Below are 25042 nucleotides of genomic sequence, written 5' to 3'. Positions count from 1 at the left end.
AATAGGGGTCTAAAACTTCTCAAAAAACTAAACGAAAGTAAAACTAGGTTCTCGCCCCCCCCCCCCCCTGAAGCTTTGTATGTCTCAAATATATCAGACAAGTAACAAAGATCTTAGCTGGGGATGATTATGTTTCTTGGAATATTATACACAACACACTCTTAAACGTCTAGTAACCAATATAAGAGTCGATGAGTGAAACATCATCAAAACGGAAAATTGACATTTTAACAATATTTAGGGATCCCTCCTCGGCCCTTTGAACGGTGATCGTGGTACTCTATATCGCTATGAAGCCACAGCACCTATAAACACCTGTTGTCTGATTTTAAATGGTCAGTCATTATGATTGATGACATTCCTGAGTAAGAACCCGGATGATGCTAATCACTGAGTTCGGAGTCATGTTAACGCATTCTATCCATGCCGTACGTGTATTAGAAACCAACTGATTCAGTCTATGGGCATGAAGTTATTAATCCCAACAAGAAAATATGAATCATGCAGGGATTCCTCCGAAAAGAACTGCGCGCACAAAGGACGTTCAATTTCAAGTACATGGAAGGAATTAACGTCCAAATGTAAAGGACAAACGGTAACAGATAAATCACAGAGTTAAACTTGATTGTAGGCCTGCAAGGAAGGTTAACGATCACAATAATGTCCAGCCGAACCAATTAAAACTGAGTGACTATAAACACAAAATGATTATGAGATCTGTCTGGACTAGTAAATGATGTTGCATGTATGCATGATTATATCACGTGATGATACTTTTTTTAAAGGTTATAATTATCATGCACATATCCATTACAGGGGATGCTCAAGTCGTTTACGAAAATATTACGTAATATTACTGTACGATTACTACACTTGAAGCTTCAGGTGAATGAATTCGAACCTGGTACCCATTTACTACAACTGGGGAGCGGCAAACGTATAGATTAATGTCTAGCCATATAACATTAGAATCAGGGTTGGCCTTGATTTGCGAACCATGTGACATTTCCACTTAGACCACAACATTACACCTCCATCTTTCAGTATTATCTCGTTGATTTGATTACATTATTTCAGGTCCAAACAGACTCCCGGTGGAAAGTGTAAATGTAACCTCTCTATATAGACACAATGTACTACGTGTTAATGCCATCAATACATTGCCATTACAATAGGATAACACACTAAAAACTAATATATAATTATCTACCTTCTACTCCGTCCCAGCGGGTCTCATGAATGCACGCCCACCGTAACAGCTACAAAGGTCATGAGAGTTTATAACAACCATCTTTTTATTTATTCTAAAATCGTGAAAATGAACTGATCCTGAAGTTTTTTATGTATTTTTCAAAGAATATTGCCAGAAAGCAAGAGTAAACGCAATTTTGTTTTTAAACGCCAAGCATAAAAGTGTGTCAAAGGAAAATTAACCTTGAAATAAAGTTGGTTTTATTGAAAGCGGAAAAATCTGCTTTTGCTCAAACTTTCACTGATCTGTTTCTCTCACTTTTTCAACCAATTTATATCAGGGTGGCCTTCACCCTTTACATTGGGAGCTCCTAATTACCATGATTTAACTTCAGCTAGAAATGAATCAGAGATCAACAAGCCAAGACTTTTTTTACTTGACTAACATGTATAGCAAGTTTAAACCGTCGACGTAGATATATCAATCTTGAGATGAATATGACTTTGTGAGTGTTCTGCTATAGTCTAAAACTATGTTATTGATTTTCATTTTATCGAATTTGCAATTTACATAATCAAGGGATTGAACGCAACTAAGGATCGAATCTTGAGTCGTATGTACGAGACGAGAGACCTAACCAGTAGGCCATCTCTCACCTAATAATAGGAACTTTTAGATTTGCACAACGACAACGTGGATTGCTACGATCGACGTCATTTTAATGCACTGCCTTGAATGGACGTCACACGTATCAGTCCACGCGAATCTAAAAGTTCCTAATCAACTCGTGCTCTGTGCTCGGGGCACTGCATAATAATTTTGTAGAATACAATAAATGATTACGTAACAATTTAGACTGCCATCTAATGCATAAAGAAGATCGAGGTAAACGGCAACAATACGAGAATTCATCAGACCGTGGCTATGCTCATAGGAATAGCAAATATGAAGAAGAAGTGAAGAGCGTTCACAGGAAAAGAATGAGTTGAGGGGTTGAGACCTACTTTCTCCTGTCATATTAAAACAATTGATCTCTTGCAATCATGACAAATGAGGTCAAAATCTCTAACTAAACCAGGAATATGAATCGATCTACCAGTTATTAGAGAGTAACCGTTGGTGCGTCCTGCTAGTATTGATTAATAGTCTAGGGACCTACGTTACGAGAACGCACTATTGATTTGAGCCTCAATGCTGTCGGAAGGGCTATTCAATCACTCCGTGTCGTTACTTGTCTGGATTGTATACTGCTTTTTTTCCAGCAGAAATAGTAAGTTTTCATTTCATTTTGTTTTAATTATTTGTAATGCTGCTTATTTCTTTCTACTGGCTTCTGATGCTATCTCTGCAATATGTCCATGTATTTGTATTGCTTGATATCTTTTCATTCCATTTTTATTCGAATTTGTATTCCAATGCCCAACGATATTATTGATGATTTCAGACATACGTGTATACTGATATTCATCATTTTAGTTTGATAAATGCAAACAAAGCTTTGTGGTCGCTCCCTTACTTTACAAACCTTCAACAAACCTTTAGGATTGTCGATTAAGATTTTGTTTCCCAAACGGTTTTATTCAAGCACATCACATACACACACACCCAAAAACAAAAACGGCCCGGCATAATTATACAAAATTAAATTTAAAAAGTGGTTAAGCTATCACAAATTCAGTGAGGGCCTTTACATGAAGTAGTAGTAGTAGTGGTGGTGGTGGTGGCTGAAGTAGTAGTGGTGGTGATTGTGACGATCGACGGTGGTCTTTCAGACTAAAAAATGAAATCCATTTGGATTTCAGCTGACTCTTATTTTACTACTTGTGAGATTTCGAGGTAAAAACCTCTAAAATAATGAAGACCTAACATATTTAAACGTGTTTTTTTTCGGGGGGGTCAAAGAAAAGGGCATATCATGCACAATTCTGAATCCGCTCCTGATGTTGGAAGTTACTTCATCACAACAGACATCACACCACCAAATATTACAACTGAGTTTTTACACACCCATATGAAATATGGGAAACGTGTCGAAGGCTACCCGCAAGAAGATCATATTTACTGCCATTGATCATGGACTGACCAGGGATATCCCTGGACTGACACAGCTATACGTCTCCTTGCGAGCAGCAGACAGTGTGTGTTTTTTGGTTTCGTCAGTTTGTTTTCTTAAACTTAAGAAGATGTGCTGAATTCTATCGCACTCCTTGTCAAAATGGTGTATTATAATGACGGCTATCATTGAGCCAAGTATGTCTGGATACATTCTTCATCGTACCAGCACAACAACATTTAGTATACACCGCCCCTTTCGTGGGCCCCTTTATGCTATACAAATATTAATACCAGCATTAGTAGGTTTCATTTAACCAAGAAGTTACCAGTAACTTCTTGATTTAACATTTATCAGAATTACCGTGAACTGCTATGGTTATGACTAGCTAGATCGACCTAATGACCCGAATTCACAACAGAAGTTTAAACACCCGGGGTTTAAAGATAAAGTTGAGTTCTGGTCGAGATTGCATTGTGACAGAAACGTTGTGGAATCGATCAGAAAAGGTTGATCATCTAGCGTATAAGTATTGGTGTGTATTTCAAGGATCTGAAATCATCAAAATGATAAGAAATTTGGCCCAGTCTTTATAAAGTTACAATTAAGCACTGTATACAGAAAGATGTATATGAGACTACACAAACATGTGGCATAAAGATCCGTCCCAATCTTTATGATATACGTGCCATATTAAGAATGTTAAGGCATTTGAAGAGCCATGCTTTTCAGGGAACATTTTTTATCTGATGTTCTTCCACACTTGCATAATACAATGATAACGCTCACAAATAAGTTTTCACCTCTTCTCAGAACTCGACCTTCTCTTTAAACTTCTTTTGTGAATTCGGGCTATTGTATATGATTATTCAAAATCAGTGGATAAATATGTAGATATTACTTCATCTATGAAGTCAAAGAAACATAAATACCGCAATTTACATTGTGTATGTATTCGCATAGTTGATGTAGTTACGCGGTTAGTGGTCAAGTTCGGATCCTTTAGTGAGGGGGTGGGGGAACTAGACGTCATGGTGGTGGTGGGGGTTGCACGTGTTCTACTGTGATAGAATGCGAATATTTGGTAGGTGGGTCGCACCGTCTTCTTCTCACGTTCCCTTTGCCCTATTCCTTTCATTTTCTCAGGTCCCCCTTTTCCCTTTTATTTCTGCCGTTCGACGGTAAGGGGGACGCCCCCACCTCCACCCATCAGATTTTCTTCTCATTAGCTTGGTTAGTAGGCTTTATAACTATCTCATTGCTGCCAATGAGTAAAGTAAGTGTGTTAGAGTTTGATTAATGTTTTGATAGCAACTAGCAAAGTAACTTCTTATTCTTTTCTGTTCCATTAGCCCTTCTTAAGACTGTGTAGACTACACCATCAAGATGGCAGAGACTGCAAAGAATGGCCGAGCTTCTGGTCTTGAGGAGTCCAATGATACAGGCTCGGATAAGGTGGTGTTGGCTCGTTCATTAGGATTAAAGGAATGCGTTAGCATGGTGATGGGTATCATCATTGGAACTGGTATCTTCATCTCACCTAAAGGTAAGACCAGCCTCATCAGTGCCGAGCGTAGCCAGACCGTCATCGGCCTATTGAGGGGCAAAAAAAACCCAGCTTACTCTGATTTATGAACTAGTTTTCGCTTCGAAGGGAGGGGGGGGGGGTACCGCCAAAAGTGATCAAATATAAGTAAGTTATGTTTCGTGCGTTGCTTGACTTACTCTGATTCTCTTATATAGCTAGCTAACCACTAGTATGAAAGAAGTTCATGGTTATATTCTTTTTGTCGGTCGGAAATCTGTCAGAAGGGGCACAAAGCTCTTCTTTGCCCCCCCCCCCCCCACTCTTCATATACGCTCGTGGAACTCACCGTCCAATGGGGGGGGGGGTATGCTTCTTCTAATAATAATAATAATACAAATTAAGTGATTTAGAGAAAGTGGAAACGGCAGGGGCTCTCGAAAAGTGTGTCACGTATACTATGAATATGACTGACAAAGAAAGCGGACAAAATATACAGTTCCTCAGGTAGACAAAGGAACATCCTTTCGCTTCTATTATGTAAAAAGGCGAATAAGCATGTGACACCTGTTCTACACATTTTTACACAATAGCAGTGAAGGGATGTTCCTTTGTCTACCTGAGGAACTGTATATTTTGTCCGCTTTCTTTGTCAGTCATGTTCATAGTGGTAGCTGCTGAGTTGAGGTTGATCGATTAATGGATAATAACTTTCTAATCTAAATAGTTGACAACTTTATTATTACAGATTGCTCATATACTTTCATTCAAGTAAACTTGCTATCAAGATCGGATTTTCCTTTTTAAAGGACACTCGTCGTCGTTTCCAAAATTTGCAAGTTGACTAAAATTTCAAAGTAATAATACCATGAAAATGATTGTTCTAAATAAGGCCTACGCTCTTTAACTCAAAATCTGACGTCTTGAATCCCCTCCAACCCCCCCCCCCCCCCCCAAAAAAAAAAAAAAAAAAAAATTTGAGTTGCATTTTTTTTTAAAGTAATATTGGTAATAATTATTGGAGTATCTTCTGTTTCGGAGCCAGAAGGCCATTAAGCCATATACTTTAAGACAGAATTAATGACCTTCTGTCTCTGAAGGTTACCTTGATTTCCAAACAATGGGAATTATACTGTGCTTTAACCAGGCCGTGGTTGAACCTCACCCTAGTCATGATCAGATCTCATTGTGAAGTGATGTTTGTTTTCCTGTATCCGCCCGAAAACTACAGACAATTATTGTTATCATTTCCACTTGTACGCGAGGCGACCTATGTTTCATACGAACCAACTTCATTGTATTTAAATCCTACAAATCGAATCACTTAGGGCTGGCATTCAGCAAATCACCAAACACATTATTGACTTCGAATTGCAAAGAGGTATTGTTTTAAAAAAGCAGGGGGAATCTATTCAAATCTCAAAATCTCATTGTTTTGAAACATTGTTTGAAGTAATGTCATTAAACTCGGTTCTGATGACGATACTCTCTCTCTTCAACTTTACAATGGGCAATATTCAAGAGGATATATTATTTATGTTGTATAGTTTTTAAATGTTATTTATATGAATTATTTACATCAAAGTCACATCTGAAAAGGGAGTTATGTAATCGGCAGAGGAGCTGGATGGCCTGGTTTAATCAGAAGCCCCGTATGAAGTTGCCGATTAATATAAGAATCACATATTGTTGTCTTTTAAAACAACTGGCCATAGAAGATAAGATTTAGTCTAGACTCCTTAAACAAATCGGTTACTTCCTAAAGTATTAACAAACACAAATAAAAACACTCTGGTAGGAGGGAAAGAGGTTGAGGGAGCCTGGGGAGAGAAAGTGAGAGAAAGAGAGAGAGAGAGAGAGAGAGAGAACAAATCCAGTCCAATCCAGTTTAAACCGAATATTTCCATATCTGTCTGGTTTGTAATAATGTTGTAAGGACAGTGTGTTGCCCTTTATATGACATATTACTCGTTGGAGGTTTCTATGGACAGGAATGGAAATAGTCCCGTTAACTTTCTCCTCTTCATTTGCAAATTATTTTGATGGAGATCCAACAAGGAAGGTAGGAAGAAGAAAAGAGAAGAGCAGAGGAGGGAAAGAGAGAGAAGAATAGCAAGTACATAAGAACCGATTAGCTTGAGTGTACCCTTTTCTAGGTTGTTGCACATTAATGATATAAAATCTCGATAACGTATTTATTTTTCCTCCAAAAAAATGCAGAAATAAGTTAAAATAATGAGTATCTTTATTTACAGCTTTCGGGTAGTGGTAGGTGAATGGTTTGCAAAACAAAATTATAAGTCATGATTTAAAGTTGGTTCGTTAATTAGTCGGTTCTATTTCCTGGGTAAAAAAAAACATATATACATTATTATGTACACATGAACATAAAACTAGTTTTTTTTATAGAGAAAACGCCTGGATTGCTCTATTCAGAGCCATCATCAAATGGCTCCGTTCTTTCTGTGGTACAAAATACATGATGCTATAAAAAAAACAATTGCGTTTCTTACTCTCTTTAGTAAACAGATGTTGCGATGCTTATCTTTCTAGTTCAGAACCAGTTAGGAAATACAGTTAGACATAATAGGGAAGCAATAGATTCTTAATGACAATCTATCGATGTTGATAACATTTGATAAGCTACAGCAGACGGAAAGAAGGCAATAATTTGCGAAGTTTTTTTTCTGGCAGGACGTTGACATAAGGACGCTAACTCACCTTTGACTATAGAGAAAGTCTGTTAGCTATCGTAATGGTGGCCGGCGAATTTGCGATTCCCAAACCATTCGGCTATGGGAAACATTCTGAGCAACGTGATTGGTTAAAAAAGTTATAAAGACACGCCCACATCGACGCGAGCCATCTCATCATGGCGGTGCGAATGTGTCTGGGGCACTGATCTCTACGATTTTTCCGTAGAGATCAGTGGTCTGGGGCCAAGTCCGAGTGAACCATCAAATCTTCAAAATGATTTTCCAAATCTGCATGTGGACTAAGTAGATATTTAGACACTGTATTTAATTATTTTATTATAAAGTCGCCATGATCAGATGGTAACCCGACACATGCTCCGCCGACGATTGCTTCGCCGACATTTATACTCCGCAAAACGCGACAATTGCTCCGCGACATTTGCTCCGCGACATTTGCTCCGCCGACAATTGCTCCGCCGACATATGCTCCGCCGACATTTGCTCCGCCGACAATTACTACGCCGACAATTGCTCCGCCGACATTTGCTCCGCCGACAATTGCTCCGCAAAACGCGACGATTGCTCCGGTGACAAATTCTCCTCGAACGACAGTTGCTCCGCCGACATTTGCTCCGCCGACAATTGCTCCGCCGACAATTGCTCCGGTGACATTTGCTCCGCCGACATTTGCTCCACCTGAAGCGACACTTGCTCCGGTGACAATGTTGATGATAATAATAATAACTAGATTTGTAATACTTGTTTTGAACAAGTATAGGTGGGCTGGTCTAACTAAAATTTGAGACAAAATAAAGGGCAAATTTAAGATAGCTTATTGTCTCAGCTACAACATACTCGAAGTTCAGCGTAAACGAAGCTAAAACGACGGAGATATTGCTCGCGAAAGACGGGAATGTAGAATCCAGTTTTGAAAAACGTCATGTCCCATAGAGAATACACGCAAAAAGTAAAAAATAGATATTCCTCCTTTAATCGCAAAAATACGCCACGATGCTTTTGTCAAAATGAAAAATTGTGAAGACTGCATTCGTAGAAGATTGTCCCAGCTAGAACAAATCAAAATTGAAGAGAAAATTGATCAATTTTACAGAGATACAATCAATTTTCAAAAAATATGCTGACGTCATAATATGCAAATTGAAATTATAAGTTCGGAGGCCATTATGATGACGTCGTGAGTTAATTGAGGGTCAAATGAGACATGAAATCATATCTCCGATTCATACTCTATCAACATATGAAAAAAATAGGGGTCACCTTACATTCTAAAGAGCTACAATGGATTTTGTATGGGCATGATTTTTTCCCTTATAATGTATTACATGAGCTCGCACGCACGGACATGTATCTTAAACGGACCCTCACTCCGTTATTAATGGTCAGAAAAAGGTGAACAAGGTATCAAAATGCTTGAAAAAATGTGCTAAATATGATGACGAAAATTTGGCGATTCTGTTTTGCAAAATGTCAGAACGCGCGAAAACGCGCGCGCATGCGCGTGTGTGAGATATTTTATAAAATGCTTTAAATGGCCTAAAACGTATGCTAAGTGATTTTGAGTTTTTTTTGTGCATTTTGAAATTTTGCGCGCGCACCGACGCGCGGACGTACGGGTACGCGCGCATTTTTTTGACCTTATATTGACCGGACAAATATTGACCTTAATCATGATAAATATGAATCAAAAATGGCTTTTGGTTATGAAGATATGATCATGAGTTGATTTTCAGAAAAAATTACAAAATGGCGCCTAGATGACGTCATCAGTGAAGGTCATAGTTGAAAACGTTATTGTGTTTTGTACATATGCCTATACATATATGTGTGCCAAATTTGAGCCATTTTCAAGTAATCGTGCTTACAAAAAAGTGGTTTGAAATAAGTAAAATAAATAATAAAGGCAATTCTAACGAAATTATAAAGTGTTCTGTACGCTATACAGCCCACCTGATAATAAAGGCAATTTCAACAAAATTATAAGGTGGTCTGTATTAGATACAGCCCACCTAATAATAAAGGCAATTTTAACAAAATTATAAGGTGGTCTGTATTAGATACAGCCCACCTGATAAATAAATAAAGGCAATTCTAACGAAATTATAAGATGGTCTGTACGATATACAGCCCACCTGATAAATAAATAAAGGTAATTCTAACGAAATTATAAGGTGGTCTGTACGATATACAGCCCACCTGATGAATAAATAAATAATAAAGGCAAATCTAACGAAATTATAAGGTGATCTGTACGATATACTGCCCACCTAACAATCAAGAATAATAAAGGCGATTTTAACAAAATTATAAGGTGGTCTGTATAAGATACAGCCCACCTGATAATAAAGGCAAATCTAACGAAATTATAAGGTGGTCTGTACGATATACAGCCCACCTGATAATAAATAGATAAATAAACAAAGGCAATTCTAACGAAATTATAAGGTGATCTGTACGATATACAGCCCACCTGATAATTACAAAAATAACATTAGTAACACCACCAACCATAATAATCATTGTTGTCATTATTATTGTGATACTGCTTCTAGTACTACTCCTACTACATGTACTAGGAAGAAGGAGGGGAAGAGGAAGAATCTTATTGTTTATTTTTTGGTTTATCGAGGCAATAAAAATGCACAGGGAGGTAAAAGAGGGAAAAGTAAGGCGACGAAGAGGGAGAGAGAGGGAGAGAGAACGAGAGGGGATAGCCTATGGCCCGGGTTCAAATTCAGTTCTCTTTAATTTATTTGACCCAGTATCGATGATCATAATTTTATCTACCATGTGATTGCCATGTGTACGCCACACCGAATAGCACTAGCTCACATTTTGTTATTGTTGTCAAGAACTTATTGGTATCCAGCCAGTAGATTTTCATCATGTGTTTGATCTTGTATTGAAAAAAAAGATCAAACACATCATCATAATCTACAGAGTGCAACCAAAAATTTCTTAACAACAATTGAAATTTCTTTCAGGAAGCCTAACACTAAAAGCTGTTTTTGATTCAAAGAGCATCGTAGAGACGATGAACAAATAAGAAGAATAGTACATTCACTTCTATTTTCCCCGCCAAATAATCCGAACAAAAGAATCAACCGAGGGTAATCAACTGTTAAACGAATTTATCATGAGTCCTTGAAAAATTAATTAATACTGCTCGTCAAATATTATTGAACAACAGCAAAGGCGAACGCGATAGTCGCTAAAATTCAGAAATCATTGCTTGCATTGCTTTTCTCTCAAAATTACCGTGAGATATCAAGCTACATAGAACTATGATCGACACATAAGATATTGTCTTGAAAACAGTCAGAAACATTAGAACTTGAATGAATAAAACATAATGCAAATGAATAAGACTAGAATGAATAGGACACAAGTTGCTCATAAAGTCTCCCATAGCTGAATGGTTTGGGAATCGCAAATTCGCAGCCGGCTCACCTATAGTTCAAGTAAACAATCCGATTGTTGTGCAAACAACAAATACAAACGTCGGAAATTCATGAACCTCAAACAATTTCCCTCAAACCATTTTGCTAACCATGACCTTGTCAAGCTTTTGTGAGTTGAGATGGGATTGGTGTCATATAATGTTATTTTTAGGGGGTGGGCTTGAAGAGGGCACAGCCGACCCATGCCTCCCTGCTAAAAACCGGTGTGGCATACCTTTAAAATTACATGAATTAAAGTGGGGTTAATCAATCATGTTGCACTTTCCTTCGAATACTTGACCCGAAGACACCTGCAAATTCTAATAATCTTTAACTTTTTTTCCTTGTCGTACACTGTTTGAGTAAATAATGCAACTTGAATTCGCTTACCATTCGTCACATTATCTTTAATTGCGTCTATGTTGACAATCTTTTCTTAAGCTTACCTTCAGAATATATAAGAAATGCACCCCCCCCCCCACCCAGAAAAAAAGGAGGGGGGGGGGTATTAACAAAATATTACAAAATAAAGGAATTTTTTTTTAAGGTGATTTATTGACAATGTGCAGTGTTACTTCAAATATAACGCATGTTGTCGTAGTACATGTTTGTGTTGTTTTAATAGAGAATGTAGGGGAGAGATGTTGATTTTCGACCCATATTGTACTTGTATTGAATGACACTGGTATATTTTGACATATTTTAAAGAACACATACCATCAAAACCTTAATGAGCGGAAATGTAAGAACCGGTTTGTATAAAGGAGGGTACCAGGTAGAATTAACACCAGCAAATATGGTAATGTAACCAGGGTTATTGATAACAGCAAAGTACAAAAAGTCATATAACAATTGCAGGAACTACAACTAGTGGTTAGTTGGGCGGGGCGGGGCGGTAAGATTACCGCAAGGAAAATAATATTCGAGGGAAACTGGGGTGAGCTTTGAAGATAATAGTTCATGGTTTTGAAACTTTGCATTCTAGAATATTTTGGAGACAAAATATAACCGAACATAATCAGCCCATGAAAGAACATTACACTACTATCAATAGATGAGCTATCCTTAAGACCAAAGCTATATGGTGAATTATTCAAACCATACCCATTTTTGTTTCTGCAGCGCTAATTCTGTTTGTCGAAATAATAAACATTTGATGAAATGAAAGCGCCAGGACGTGACAAACTTGCCCTGGAAGAATGTGTTAACAGTGTTCAAATTATTAGGAAGAAAGTAATGAAAAGCTTCCTCGAGAATTTAGAACGAGTCATTGTCGTAAAGTACAATAACCCTGGCAACCGATTTGATAGACGAAATAGTACAGCACTGATGAGTCAGTAAATATAATGGGTCTATAGAGCTCATAGAGACCTATAAGGAATCTAATCAAAATACATTTAAGAGCAAATATGATAAGTTCTGAATATAATATGATAATGAATTGACGAGTGATTAGTTTTATTTTAATCTATTTCCTATTAGCTTTCTATCCATGTTTCATCAAGATTATGATTTCCATTCGAGTTAAAAGATCACGATATTGTTTGAGTAAACCACTTTTTGACTGTTTGAAGCTGATCATATAACGCAGAGTTAACGCCCTCTTGGTCTTAAAAGACAATTTAAAGCGAAGAAAAATATGAAAGCGAAAGCGGACGTGCTTGACCCGGGGTTTGACCCAATAATTTATTTCTGACTGATTGGTTTATAATACCATCCATTCACATGTCAATCTCTGTCACATTGGAAGTTCATGTACTTTCCTTCCAACCCTTCGTCGTACAACCAGAGCACCATTCTAGACAGTTAATATCCTTTAATGAGATAATTCAATAATCTTATACTGCCCTCAAGTTCGTAGATGTGTCATATTGGCCCGAATTCACAAAGGAGGTTTGTCGACAAACCTTGGTTTTCGTACGTCATATGACGCGTTTTATGCGTTTTTTACAAACCTGGTTTGTAAAGAACAAAAGGAGGTTTGGCGAAACAAAAGGAGGTTTGAGCTCAAACCTTGGTCTGAGCTCAAACCTTGCTTTGTGAATTCGGGCCATAGTGTCTGGAGACATTGACTATGCTGGCACTTAAAACAAAATGATGCGTAGAAAGTGCGGTAACAGGTCACTGGTCGTTTTCCTAAACAGGTGGGCCAAGGAGATATTTGTTAAAAGCACTACTTGATATTGACACTTAACCTGTCCTTTTTTCTTTCTTTTTTTTTTGGGGGGGGGGAGTTGGGTAGTAATTGTGTATTCGAGTTTATACAGCAGACTGGAGAATCCACTTTTCCAAACTTGTATTATTTCAACGAAATAACCTCTATTTCCACTCGTCTTCTCTCTTCTCTCCTAATTAATTCCATTTCCCCATACCGACTATTTTCAAGAAAGTTTTTTATTTTTCTTGTTTCTATTTTCTAATTGTAATGTATTGAAGAAAAAAAAATTAAAGTGTGGATTTCATTTTGATAATTAATTCGAATTTAGTTTGAATTTACACGATAATCATTCTTTATATTTTTTTAGGTGTCCTTGCTGGAGCTGGAGGCTCACCAGGATGGTCGCTGATCATGTGGGTTATATGTGCCGTCATATCACTGTTTGGAGCTCTGTGCTATGCCGAGCTTAGTACGACCTTCAAGAAGTCCGGGGGCGAGTTTACTTTCATCCTACAAGCTTTCGGACCTCTGCTGGCCTTCCTGAGAATGTGGACCTATCTCTTTATCATCCTCCCTGCAGTGGCCATCGTACAAGGCAACACCATCGCGAACTACATCACAGCACCATTCTTTAATGATTGTGAAGAGGTACCCACTCATGCTCTTAGGTTGATGGGCATGGCCGTCATCTGTAAGTAAAGTCTCTGCTATTTAGTTACTGATGTATTACTTTAGTTAAGATCTTGTCAGGACTTTTGTTTGAGGATAGGTCAAAAGTAGATAATTAATTAAGCTTTTACATAATACAATGTAAAGCGCATAAAGACATATATTTTGTATAATGCGCTATAGAAATGTAATTTATTATTATTATTATTATTATTATCTTTAGGAAATGGGCCAGTATAGGATGTGTCGTGGTTTAGTGGTTCATTCACCGGACTCTCAATCCAAGGGTTGAAGGTTCGAATCCCAGCCCGGCACAAATGAGCTTTGACAAGACATTAATTCACATTTGCACTCTTCACACAGGCAGTTGCTGGGGTAATAATGATTACAGGTTCCATAGGAAGAACCTTATTCATTCTGATGCGACTACCCTGTGTGAATAAGACCCATTTATCATTCCTTAATCATGATTAATTATTCGTCCTCAAGCATTCTGCTATGTTGAAGAAAAAAAATGAATGCAAAACTGGGGACAAATTTAGTTCAATACACCTCCCCCCCCCCCCCCCCCCCTATCGCTAGTCACCTACTCACCATACAAGAGTTACGCCCGATTTCTGGTAAGCAAACATCCCTATTAAGAAACTCAACGAGTCATCCTAAATCGTTGTAATAATAATTTAGGCAATCAAGAATATACGGGACTGGTGAAAACATAATATTTCTCGAAAACTGGATGTTTTCATATTTCTTTTTCCTATAATCATATCTTATAACAATTTTATTGGATATTGCAATGATCAAATTAATAAAATTACCGATTTTATCCTTCTATTTGACCCAAGTCATGTTGGCGTTCATCAACGCGATCAGTGTGAAGTTAACCACTCGACTGGTCAACATCCTAACCGTGGCTAAAACAGTGGGTCTTATCGTTCTGATCATCTCTGGACTCGTCTACCTAGCTAAAGGTAACATATTATTCCTTCTACCTACAAATATATATATTTAAATTCATGATCCTGATTAGCAGCCAATGGCTTCATTTTTCACATTCTAATTTGTATACCTCTTTTCAAATATAGCTCTTTCGCCTTTTACTCATTTGTATTCATGACAATCGAAACAACAAGAGTAATATCCCAAAATAGTAGAACAAATCGGTTTGTTTATTATGTGATATTCCAATCTGAAAGAGAAAACGAATTAGCATATGGCACGAGCATTGTAAGGAAGTCATTGTTTAAAACGGAAATTGTGTTATTTTCTTTCTTGCAATTCGTGTTTTATCATACAAGCCGCACAATGGACCAGCTAGTAAATCAATTATAAAAACCTTCAATAATAAACCACAATGTGACATTCATCTGCTTTGTCTTGTTCAATCATTTGTGGAGGAAAAAAATCACGGATAGAAGTACTTTTTTCGGCATGAATTGGCCTGCAAAATCTAATTCGACCTCTTTGTATTCTATTATGTCTGATTTTTTTTTTAAAGTGAATTGAAAGAAATTAAAAGGCATTTAATACGCAATATTTGGCTTGTGAAGCTCTATTCCGCGAATTTGCAGCAACATCCCCACGATTATTTATAATCATTATGTATACAAAAAAAAAGAGAATCTTATTCTACACAAAACAATGGGGGAAAACGTGTTCCTAATTATTATATTGTACCACTTAATTTATATTCAATGACGCATATAGTTTAGGGACAAGCCTTTGGTCTTTGTTTGTCCCCCCACATTTGATACTTCTGTTCTGTTTGTTGAAATTGACTTTTAATATTTGTTAATGTGACTGTTATCAAATGTGCAAATGAATTGCATTGCATTGACTATAAAAGTATCCAAGCCTCTCTTAATTCAATTATGTTATCATTAGCTGCAGATTTGTTAACGATTGTTAAGTTCATTATATTTTACATGTAATTGTTATTTGTTTTACTTGTTATTATAGCTTAAATTAAATCATAAGACTTTTTATATTTGATTATTTGGTCAGCCGCATATAAGGACCACCTCCTTTCTGGCTGCTACCAGCTTTAGCAATTTCCTTTGTATTATTCATGTTTGTAAATTGATTCTGTGTCTTTCTGTGTTTATTTATGTTAGTAATTGTAAATGTGTGAAATTTTGTATACTGCTTTTGTTTTACCCTGTATGTTTTTTTCTATTGCTTGGCAAAATAAATTGAATTTAATTTAATTACAGGACACACACAGTACCTGAATCCCGAGAACTCGTTCAAGATGAGCTTACCGTTGAACATCCCCCTTGCTATCTTCGCTGGTATCTTTGCTTTCGATGGATGGTAAAAAGCTTTATAGTATAAATAACAATAATAATAATCATCATTATCATAATGATAACGATGATAATGATAATAATTTCAATCGAATGTTTTATTGTACTACTTAAAAACCCATTTACAACGTTAATTGGAATACAGTGCTTGAACAGAACACAAACGAATCCATTTTAACTATAATAACAGCGGAACTAAACAATGAAATGAAAAATAATGTTTTAAAAAAATACGTCAGAAGATTCATTTTTGGCAATTCATCAAATTGATTTCTCTACAAAACCGTAAAAATACAGTCCTGAAAAGGGAATTCAAGAATATAGTTTCCTTTCGTATCTTTCCAAGCTTAAAGTCCTTCATGCTTACAGCTCGCATCATTTGAGAAAGAGATCTCGCGTATAATCTTTATTCATGATGAAATGAAAAGATTTTGTCAATAATGGACTATTGGACTGTGATATAATTATTATGTTAAAAAACACGTTTTTTTTTTTTTTCGTTTTTTTTTCTCCAAAACCTTATTTGATTAAACTCATTGTTTGATATAACATTTTTGTTTTCTTTATTTCAGGGAATCAGTCAATACGATTGTCGAAGAAATCAAAAAGCCAGAGAGGTTAGTATACTTTTCTCTCGTTTGTCTTATCCTTATCCTACTTTTTCTTCATCTTCTTCTTCTTCGACTTCTCTTCTTTATTCTTTGTATCTATTTTCTTTCTTTCTTCATCTATTTCTTCGACTTCGTATTCTTCTTCGTTTTGTGTCGTTGTTTGTTTATTGCTAAGTCATTATTTTCCACATTAGGTATGCAAGGAACGATTTTATTTATACACCATGTTTTACGTATACAGAAAAACCAAAGCAAAAATGAGTCTATCTGAATAGAATCAACCAGATTTGAGCAGACTTTTGCTAAGTTTGTTCGCAGACTTTTTAAAGGGGATAGAGGGTATTCGCAATTATATTTAATAATAATAATAATAGAACGGTGCTTCTAAAGCGTTCTCCACCGAAGTCTTTAAGGCTTATTCATTGTATTTTGTACGAAAAGCGCTTATTAGCGTACAAAATACAATGACTCTGAAATATATCTCCATGTGAACAGAGTAAGTTAATCATCAAGAGAAATTTTGAATAAATGTGTCTTAAGACAAGTTTTGAATTGGTTGACAGTTACTTTACATTAGTTACATTAGTATGACAATAATAAAGGTACCTGTGTCTGTTATCATAATCTACTCACATATCTTTGTATTTTATTACTAGGAATGTACCTCTGGGTATTGTGATATCTCTGTCTGCTGTGACAATCATCTACCTGATGGCAAACATAGCTTACTTCACTCTTCTCTCACCGGCTGAAATCCTTGCGTCTAATGCGGTCGCTGCGGTAAGTCAGCCACCTTCAAAGCGGTCAGAAAGCCTCACTCAGTCCTCACCTCCTCCTCCTCCTCCTCCTCCTCCTTCCTTCTCCTCCTCCTCCTCCTACCCCTCCTCCTCCTCATCCTACTTCTCCTCATCCTCCTTCTCCTCCTCCTCCTCCTCCTCTTTCCTCCTCCTACTCCTCCTCCTCCTCCTCCTCCTCCTCCTCCTCCTCCTTCCTCCTCCTACTCTTCTTCCTTCTCCTCCTCCTCCTCCTCCTCCTCCTCCTCCTCCTCCTTCTCCTCCTTCCTACTCCTCCTCCTTCTCCTCCTCCTCCTCCTCCTTCCTCCTCCTACTCCTCCTCCTCCTCCTCTTCCTCCTCCTCCTCCTCTTTCTCCTCCTCCTTCTCCTCCTTCCTACTCCTCCTCCTTCTCCTCCTCCTCCTCCTCCTTCCTCCTCCTACTCCTCCTCCTCCTCCTCTTCCTCCTCCTCCTCCTCTTTCTCCTCCTCCTTCTCCTCCTTCCTACTCCTACTCCTACTCCTCCTCCTCCTCCTCCTCCTCCTTCTCCTCCTTCCCCCTCCTTCCTCCCCTCCTCCTCCTCCTCCTTCTCCTCCTCCTCCTCCTCATCCTCCTCTTCCATCTCCTCACCCTCATCATTATCATTTTCAACTATCGAACAACAGCAGCAAATTCATCGTCATTATCAATACATATCCACCCACCCCCCCCCCCCCCCCTCCCCTCCCCCTCCCCCTCCCCCTTCTATCAATAATAATCTTTCTTCTTCCGCCTCCTCATCCATTTCATCAACCCAGCAGCAAATTTCCCCACCAAAACTATACCAACACCTCCATTCTTCTAATATTAATTGCCATGTCAGGGAGATGTGGCTTGAAAGTATATATATATATATATATATGTTTGTCATTAAAACAGGAAGAGAGAGAGGGGGAGAACAGAGAAAAATAATTATGATTATTCTTTTAAACTGACAGGATTACAGCGTTTTAGCCCTAGGAAATTGGTCCTGGACCATTTGGGTCTTTGTGGCCTTATCTGCTATGGGTAATCTCATTGGTAGTTGGTTCGGATTCAGCAGGTAATGAATTATCACGGTCGATCTTAAACATATACGCTTCAACTATATAATGCTTGAAATATATTTTCGCAGGTTCCTTACTATACCCTATATAGCTTCAGCAGGTTATGTTTTGGTGTATATAAGTGCACACAGTATAATATGCTTTATAGTAGTGTTCAATTTAAGAATAAAATTAAAAATAAAGGTAACTGGTCTGGACCCTGTTGTATAAAACCTAGCATTGATTTTAACTTTGCCATTAATATTAAATACCATGCCTACATCAGTCAACAGCCAATCAATCAAGGTCTCCATGGGAATTACCAATTAATGGCAAAGTTACCATCAATGCTACTTTTTAAGACAATATCTAATTTGTCACGAAATATATTTTCTGTTTGATGTCAAACAGAAATGAAGCATGTTTTGCTATAGCACCTAACTTTGCAGCATTCTTAATATACAACCTGACGTAACAGATATAGGCCTTACGTTATTCATGCATACATTAGGCCAAATAAAAAAAAACATGTTTAGCGTCCTGCCTTTTTGAAAAATAGGAAGGAGGCCAGGAGGCCTTTTTTTCTTTTTTTTTCTTCAAAATGGCTGCTCAAAATGGCCGCTCGGTACATTTTCCCTGACAGTCGGGCTATTTTTCCAAATGGCCGCCGGCATTTTTTTGTTTTAGTTTATATCAGAAATAGATCATTTTAGCAGTGTTTTTCATGTTTAAAAAAAATCAACAACAAAAATCCTTTTAAAAAATGTATACAAAATTTATAACAAAATATTTTTTTTAAAGGAGGCGACCCCAAAAAAGGAAGCGGGCGGGGACGCTAAACATGTATATTTTATTAATGGCCTTATGTACATAAATATATATACATATATAACCGCAGGATTTCAGTACCAAGGCCTTAGGGAGCTGGTCGTGGACTATATGGGTCTTTGTCGCCCTCTCAGCCATCGGTAATCTTCTTGGAAACTGGCTAGGTCTAAGCAGGTATGAAAGGGGAATGGTTATGTAATTAATTTATCTGCGTAGACTGCGTTAGATCAGAGAGATGACTCCCTGGTTAGACTACATACTATATAACTGGCGAATTATCGTCGCACAAAACCAAGCAACTGAGCTATTAGAAACAAGATAACCAAGAATTAACACCAATTTAAGTATTATTTTTTTTGCCAGCGAGAAATGCAAAGCACACACTCATAGCAAATTTTATGTTTGTTTTTCCCACGATTTTGGCAAACTATTGTCACGAAAAGGACAAAAATCTGCGATGCGGTGAATAGTAACTGTTTTCTTGAAACTCTACCATGACGAGTTTTTTCAGGATTTCAGTATTCTAAACAACATTGGAACTATTTGCAATATTTAATGGATAAATTTATTTTGTATTCTTGAATATCAAATGGTCCATTTTGGGTAATTATGTTCTTTTGCTTAACAGCATGTGTATCGTACATTGCATTTATACTCACTTTCAGCACTATAGTATTTAAAATATGCCCGATGTGAATATTTAATCAAACGCATGACTAACATTTAAGAATTATCATTGAATAGAAGACTGGTATTACTCAAACGCTATAGAGAGGTCTTACTGCATGCAATCACGCAATATATAATTATTGGTATTAGATAGATATCATGATTCATATGTGATTTGTGTTTCTGTCATTTTGTTTATCTAGGCCTATAGATTTCTTCTCTGAAGTAGGCTTGGATGCGTAAAGTACTAACTATTGTTGATAATATTGGTTGAATGGGTTGACAATTTCAAAATTATTGCGTTATGCCATCTACTCTTTTTTTTAAATGCCCTTATGGGACAAAAAAGTGCCCTATATAGTGGAAAAACAACGCTCCTTATGTTACATAATCTGGTACAATGGTCTTTCTTTAGCTTATGTTCCTTTACTACACTACGTAGCATGCTGAGAAAATTTTCGTTCATAAAACATTTAAAATATTTCAGGGGCTTTCGGCAAATAATAATATTGTGGGGCAACCTCGGTCGCTTTGCTCGCTCACAATTAGCTAACCAGCTACTCTAGTGTGCAATATAACAATTATAATTTATATACGGTTGCATAGATCACGATTAATTCATAAAATATGCACATGACATTGCATTTTTACGAAATCCATCAGCGATGGGATAACTAATTTCCTCCCTGGGTTTTTAAGCTGCCTCTGTCCCTTTTTCCTTCAAAGTGCTCTTTTTGGCGATGCCCTCTTTCTGAAAAACGCTCCACTAATCCTACTTAATTTAATGTCAAAAGGTTAGGTAATGTTCAATCTCGCCTGTTTTCATTTAAGTGGACAAGGAAGAATACAGATAGTACACACATATGTTGGATGCAATACTAATATACGTCACATCAGCAACAATATAATTATATTTGTTGTTTATCGTTTGTTGATAGAATGTTCTATGTGGCAGCACGAGAGGGCCTCCTACCCAGCGTTGTTGGAATGATCAGTGTCAAACATCGTACTCCAATACCATCAGTTATCATCGTGGTGAGTTATCAATTAATAAAATAAATCATTTAAAAAATGTATGCATACCGTATTGATGTTTCTTATGTGAGTTGCAAATGTGAACCAAACTTAACATTAACAAATTCGTTCAATGCGCTGAAACAGCAGACTCTCACGAGAGCTCTGATGTGCCAATCAAGTGGTTTACGTACTTCCTCAGAATAACTAAATAATTGCTCTTAATCAGGCAATCAAGAGCAATTAAACTATAACCAACAACACGGTATGTGTATGTAATATACATGTATTGCTTCTATAATGTCTGATGGGAGGGCAGGTTGGCCTATTTTAAGATAGACAACCAAGAGACCTAGGGATTCTACTTTCTATCCAAGGGACTTGGCAATAAAGATTGTTGCTTTGAAGGTACATGTACTATATGATCGGTTTGAACCTAGGGCCTTCCTGTTACCAGGTGACAGATCTCAGATCTACAGTTGTATGACCTGCTGATCCAGTAATTCAGGTCACTCTCTCTCTCTCTCTCTCTCTCTCTCTCTCTCTCTCTCTCTCTCTCTCCCTCCCTCCCTCCCTCCCTCCCTCTCTCTCATTACTGTTGTCTGCCTGCCTGTGCTGTTAATCTTTCTCTCTATTTCTCTTCTTCTCTTCCCAACACATTTTTCATGTCAATCATACAAAACCTGCCATTTCACCGATAATAAACAAATTGCTATCTTTTCATCTTTCTGAATAACAGTTACCGATAACGTTAATTTACCTGATGTTTGATGACGTCATTGCTCTGATCAACTACATGCTGTTCGTGATCGTAGCCTTCATGGCTCTCACGGTGCTCATCATCCCGTATTACAGATGGAAACATCCTAACATGGAGAGAACACTTAAGGTAAGATCAGGACTGTAATGATATCGAAAGGGATGACGATGTTGATGATGATGACGGAAATGATGATGATAACAATATTGATGATTATGATTGAATTTAAGGATTTAAGATGGTGATAACGTTGAAATGGATGATAATGATGATGATGATGGTGGTGACAATGATGATGATGAGTACAAAGCAATTGGGAAAATATATAAAACATACGAAACTACTGTATTCGATGAAATTCTGTATTGCTGAATGTGATGTTGATATACCTTCACATCTTTACATCTCGTTTCCTTTCTTGCCTTGCTTTAGTTACCCCTGGTGATACCAATCATCTTTATCTTGTTTCCTTTCTTGCATTGCTTTAGTTACCTCTGGTGATACCAATCATCTTCATCTTGGTGATCCTGTTCCTGATGGGTCTCTCTGTCTACACGGATCCCTTTAGTGCTCTGATAGGAACAGCTCTCACCGTAGCAGGAATACCAGTCTACTTTGTGGGTTGTGTTTGGAACAAGCCCGTCTGGTTACAAGAAAAGATTGGTGAGCACAGAGCCATTGATACACCGAGTTCGGCCAACTTGGTTTCATTGGGTCACAACATGGCGTATATTCTTTTGTTTTGTGCTTGCCCAAAAAAGCAGCAGTCGCCATACCAAACTCTATGTATAGTGGCTCTATAAGTGAGCAACAAGTGGTCTGCCCTCTCCTGACGAAACGGTGCAATTACATGAGTTTAATGCTGTAGATCTAGTAAAGCATCAAATAGCCTGCATAAGTATTTCCAAAAACGAAACGTCTATATTATCCACCATACATGCTTTGAGTTTGTCAGCATGCACCTCCGTTTACGTCCAATAATGATCCGTTATCATTTTTAGTATTTAAATATTTTATTTTGTCGCATATACGAATTTATTACATTGATCTATGTTAAATATTGAATCATCGCGTATGGTTTACATGCTTATATTGAAACAAAAATAGTTAGATAAAATCGATTTATAAGATGTCACTTGTAGGTCTGTCTGAATAAATACTCTTATTTTTTCTACTGACGAAATCACATTAATACACATACCACGTGTCACATTCTCCATTTTGCTACGGCATGGCTAGATAAATCACATGTCAATATTGGATTCAATTTTTTTTTGTTTTTAATAAACGAGCGAGATGCTAAGGAATGTACGTCAAGCACCAGATAAGCATCCACAAACGACTTTATCCAAATAAGAAGGTCATGTTGCTATGTTAGATTACCTCAATATAGACCACTTGCGTATAATCTTATAGTGCAATGAGCACTTTTCATGAGTCATACGTTGTTCTTTTATCTAACATATTCTTTTCTTCGTTTCTTGTCTTTCTATAGTCGCATTGAACCTCATACTTCAGAAGTTTTTCTTCGTGGTTCCTCAAGAGAAAGAGATGGTCTCAGAGTCTGATGATGATGCTGATGATAAGGTTTCTAAATCTAACGGCTACAGATCAGGAAAAGAATTTGAAGACGTTCCTCTCAACTGAAACCTTCTCAGACCAAGGAAATACAAAGTTTTGCTTTGTTGGAGTGACCTAATATAGCTGAATGGGATTTCAAGAAAGACAAAAAAAGAACTTTTTTATCTTCTCTAATTATACGAAATATTATGACCGAATAACTGCATGTAAAGTATGTGAAAATTGAATAACATATTATATATCTATCAAAAATTATTGTTCAAAAATTGACTATTCCATTTTCTGTGTACTTGATATAATTTTTAAGTATCCCCGTGTGCTAAATATGCTGCATGTAAACGTGTAAATAGAAATTATTCGCAACTTTATTTTCCTATTATGATTTATTCCTGATACCATCTTGTGTTTGTAACACCAACTATATTCATATGTTGGATGTAATCTTTAGAGGTAGTATATTTATCACATACAGAGGAGTAGAGTCGTGATAATAAGAAACCGTTTAATATTCTTTCTTTTGTTTGAAACGATATTATCTCATACTAATTGCCACTAAAATTTAATTATAACATAATTCGACTTTTCTTTTTTTCACCTTTAGGGGGATAATTCTACACATAATGTATGATTCTTTTTTATAAATCACATAGGTTACATGTATGTGCTATAGAAGTAGTCCTCCACAAATCCTGATTTGAAGGTTGTATTTGTAACTGTAAACAGGGTATAACAAAAACAGGGTATAACATAAACTGGGTATATATAGCTCAAACAGGGTATCTGTATATAGTAATGTAAAAAAAAAAGTCTCGTTCTGTCCACCTTGGAGGCATGGAGCCTGTACCCCCCCCCCCCTCCCCGCCCGCCCCCTCCGAATATGATTACGTAACTATTTAGGGACGTGATTTGTGTAGGTAATGCAATAGGGTCTTAGTATTTTAATTGCATTTACGATCATATTAATACCTGCAGATGTACATGATTGTAGTTCTATACGAAATATCTAAAAGATAAGAAATAGGGAGAGAGTGAAAGGAAAAATGAGTGAGTGAGAGTATGTGTGAGAGAATATGAAAAACAGAAATAGGGAAATAAAAATAGTTATTTCTATACAGTAAGATATGACTGTACTTTTTTGTTGTAACTTGTACATAGATGTTTGGTTGTTGTTTGAATTTTACGTTTACATTCAATGATAACCTCATTATTTGTTCAGTATTATTAAACATTAAGAGTAATCATGGTCATGAAGGCGAGTATGTGTCTTCAGCTTTTATTTTGTCATTGTTTCATTATTATATCAGACTTGCCATGCTCTTTTTAAAAAATGGTAGCATGATTAGAGGGAACCCTTTCATTTAGAAATTGGTTTATAATTACTTTATTTCTTTTACAAATTATTTTATTGAATACTTCCATGTTTATGTTTTCTAAAAGAATATTTATTTTCAATTTCAAAGCTTCTATTTATGTATATCTTATAATATATATACATATATATATATATATATATAAATAAATAAACAGCAATCATAGTTTGCCATGCTGAATGTAATTTTGATGTTGTAAACTTTATGTGGTAAACATATACGGCAATACTTTGTTGTTAATTTAAATTTAATTTTGTAGTAGAGCAATTAAGTAATACTTACATTTACAGTCGAAATAATATATTAAGATGCGGGTT

At 36.7% G+C, this 25042-nt stretch overlaps 1 protein-coding gene across 4 annotated transcripts; it reads left to right on the top strand.

Annotated features, from left to right (window-relative positions):
* The first annotated feature begins 2173 nt into the window (after positions 1-2173).
* On the top strand, positions 2174-23499 carry LOC588071 (cystine/glutamate transporter). Of its 4 annotated transcripts, none has more exons than XM_011669966.2 (12): positions 2174-2462; positions 4598-4791; positions 13450-13773; positions 14597-14722; positions 15965-16064; positions 16630-16674; positions 17325-17448; positions 18417-18520; positions 20939-21035; positions 21754-21903; positions 22263-22437; positions 23270-23499. In XM_011669966.2, the coding sequence occupies exons 2-12, from the start codon at positions 4632-4634 to the stop codon at positions 23419-23421; spliced, it is 1557 nt and encodes a 518-aa protein (XP_011668268.1). In that variant the 5' UTR covers positions 2174-2462; positions 4598-4631; the 3' UTR covers positions 23422-23499. The 4 variants fall into 4 exon arrangements, with proteins under 4 accessions (XP_011668268.1, XP_792864.2, XP_030831365.1 ...); XM_787771.5 differs by lacking the exon at positions 18417-18520 and adding an exon at positions 19402-19505 and having other exon boundaries at positions 2178-2462; XM_030975505.1 differs by lacking the exons at positions 2174-2462; positions 18417-18520 and adding an exon at positions 19402-19505 and having other exon boundaries at positions 4294-4791.
* The last annotated feature ends 1543 nt before the right edge of the window (positions 23500-25042 follow it).

This window comes from Strongylocentrotus purpuratus, unplaced genomic scaffold, assembly GCF_000002235.5.
Source record: "Strongylocentrotus purpuratus isolate Spur 01 unplaced genomic scaffold, Spur_5.0 spur5_scaffold_8, whole genome shotgun sequence".
Lineage (NCBI taxonomy): Eukaryota > Metazoa > Echinodermata > Echinoidea > Camarodonta > Strongylocentrotidae > Strongylocentrotus > Strongylocentrotus purpuratus.
The sequence above is the reverse complement of the archived record's forward strand: the minus strand, read 5'-3'. Positions and strand labels throughout refer to the sequence as shown.

What these genes read in the sequence shown, in the direction of transcription:
- LOC588071 (XM_011669966.2), top strand. Translation starts at nt 4,632, where the DNA reads ATGGCAGAGACTGCAAAGAATGGCCGAGCTTCTGGTCTTGAGGAGTCC. An exon ending in CGTCTAATGCGGTCGCTGCG is followed by an intron (nt 17,449 to 18,416) that starts GTAAGTCAGCCA and finishes TTAAACTGACAG; the next exon opens with GATTACAGCGTTTTAGCCCT. An exon ending in CTGGTTACAAGAAAAGATTG is followed by an intron (nt 22,438 to 23,269) that starts GTGAGCACAGAG and finishes GTCTTTCTATAG; the next exon opens with TCGCATTGAACCTCATACTT.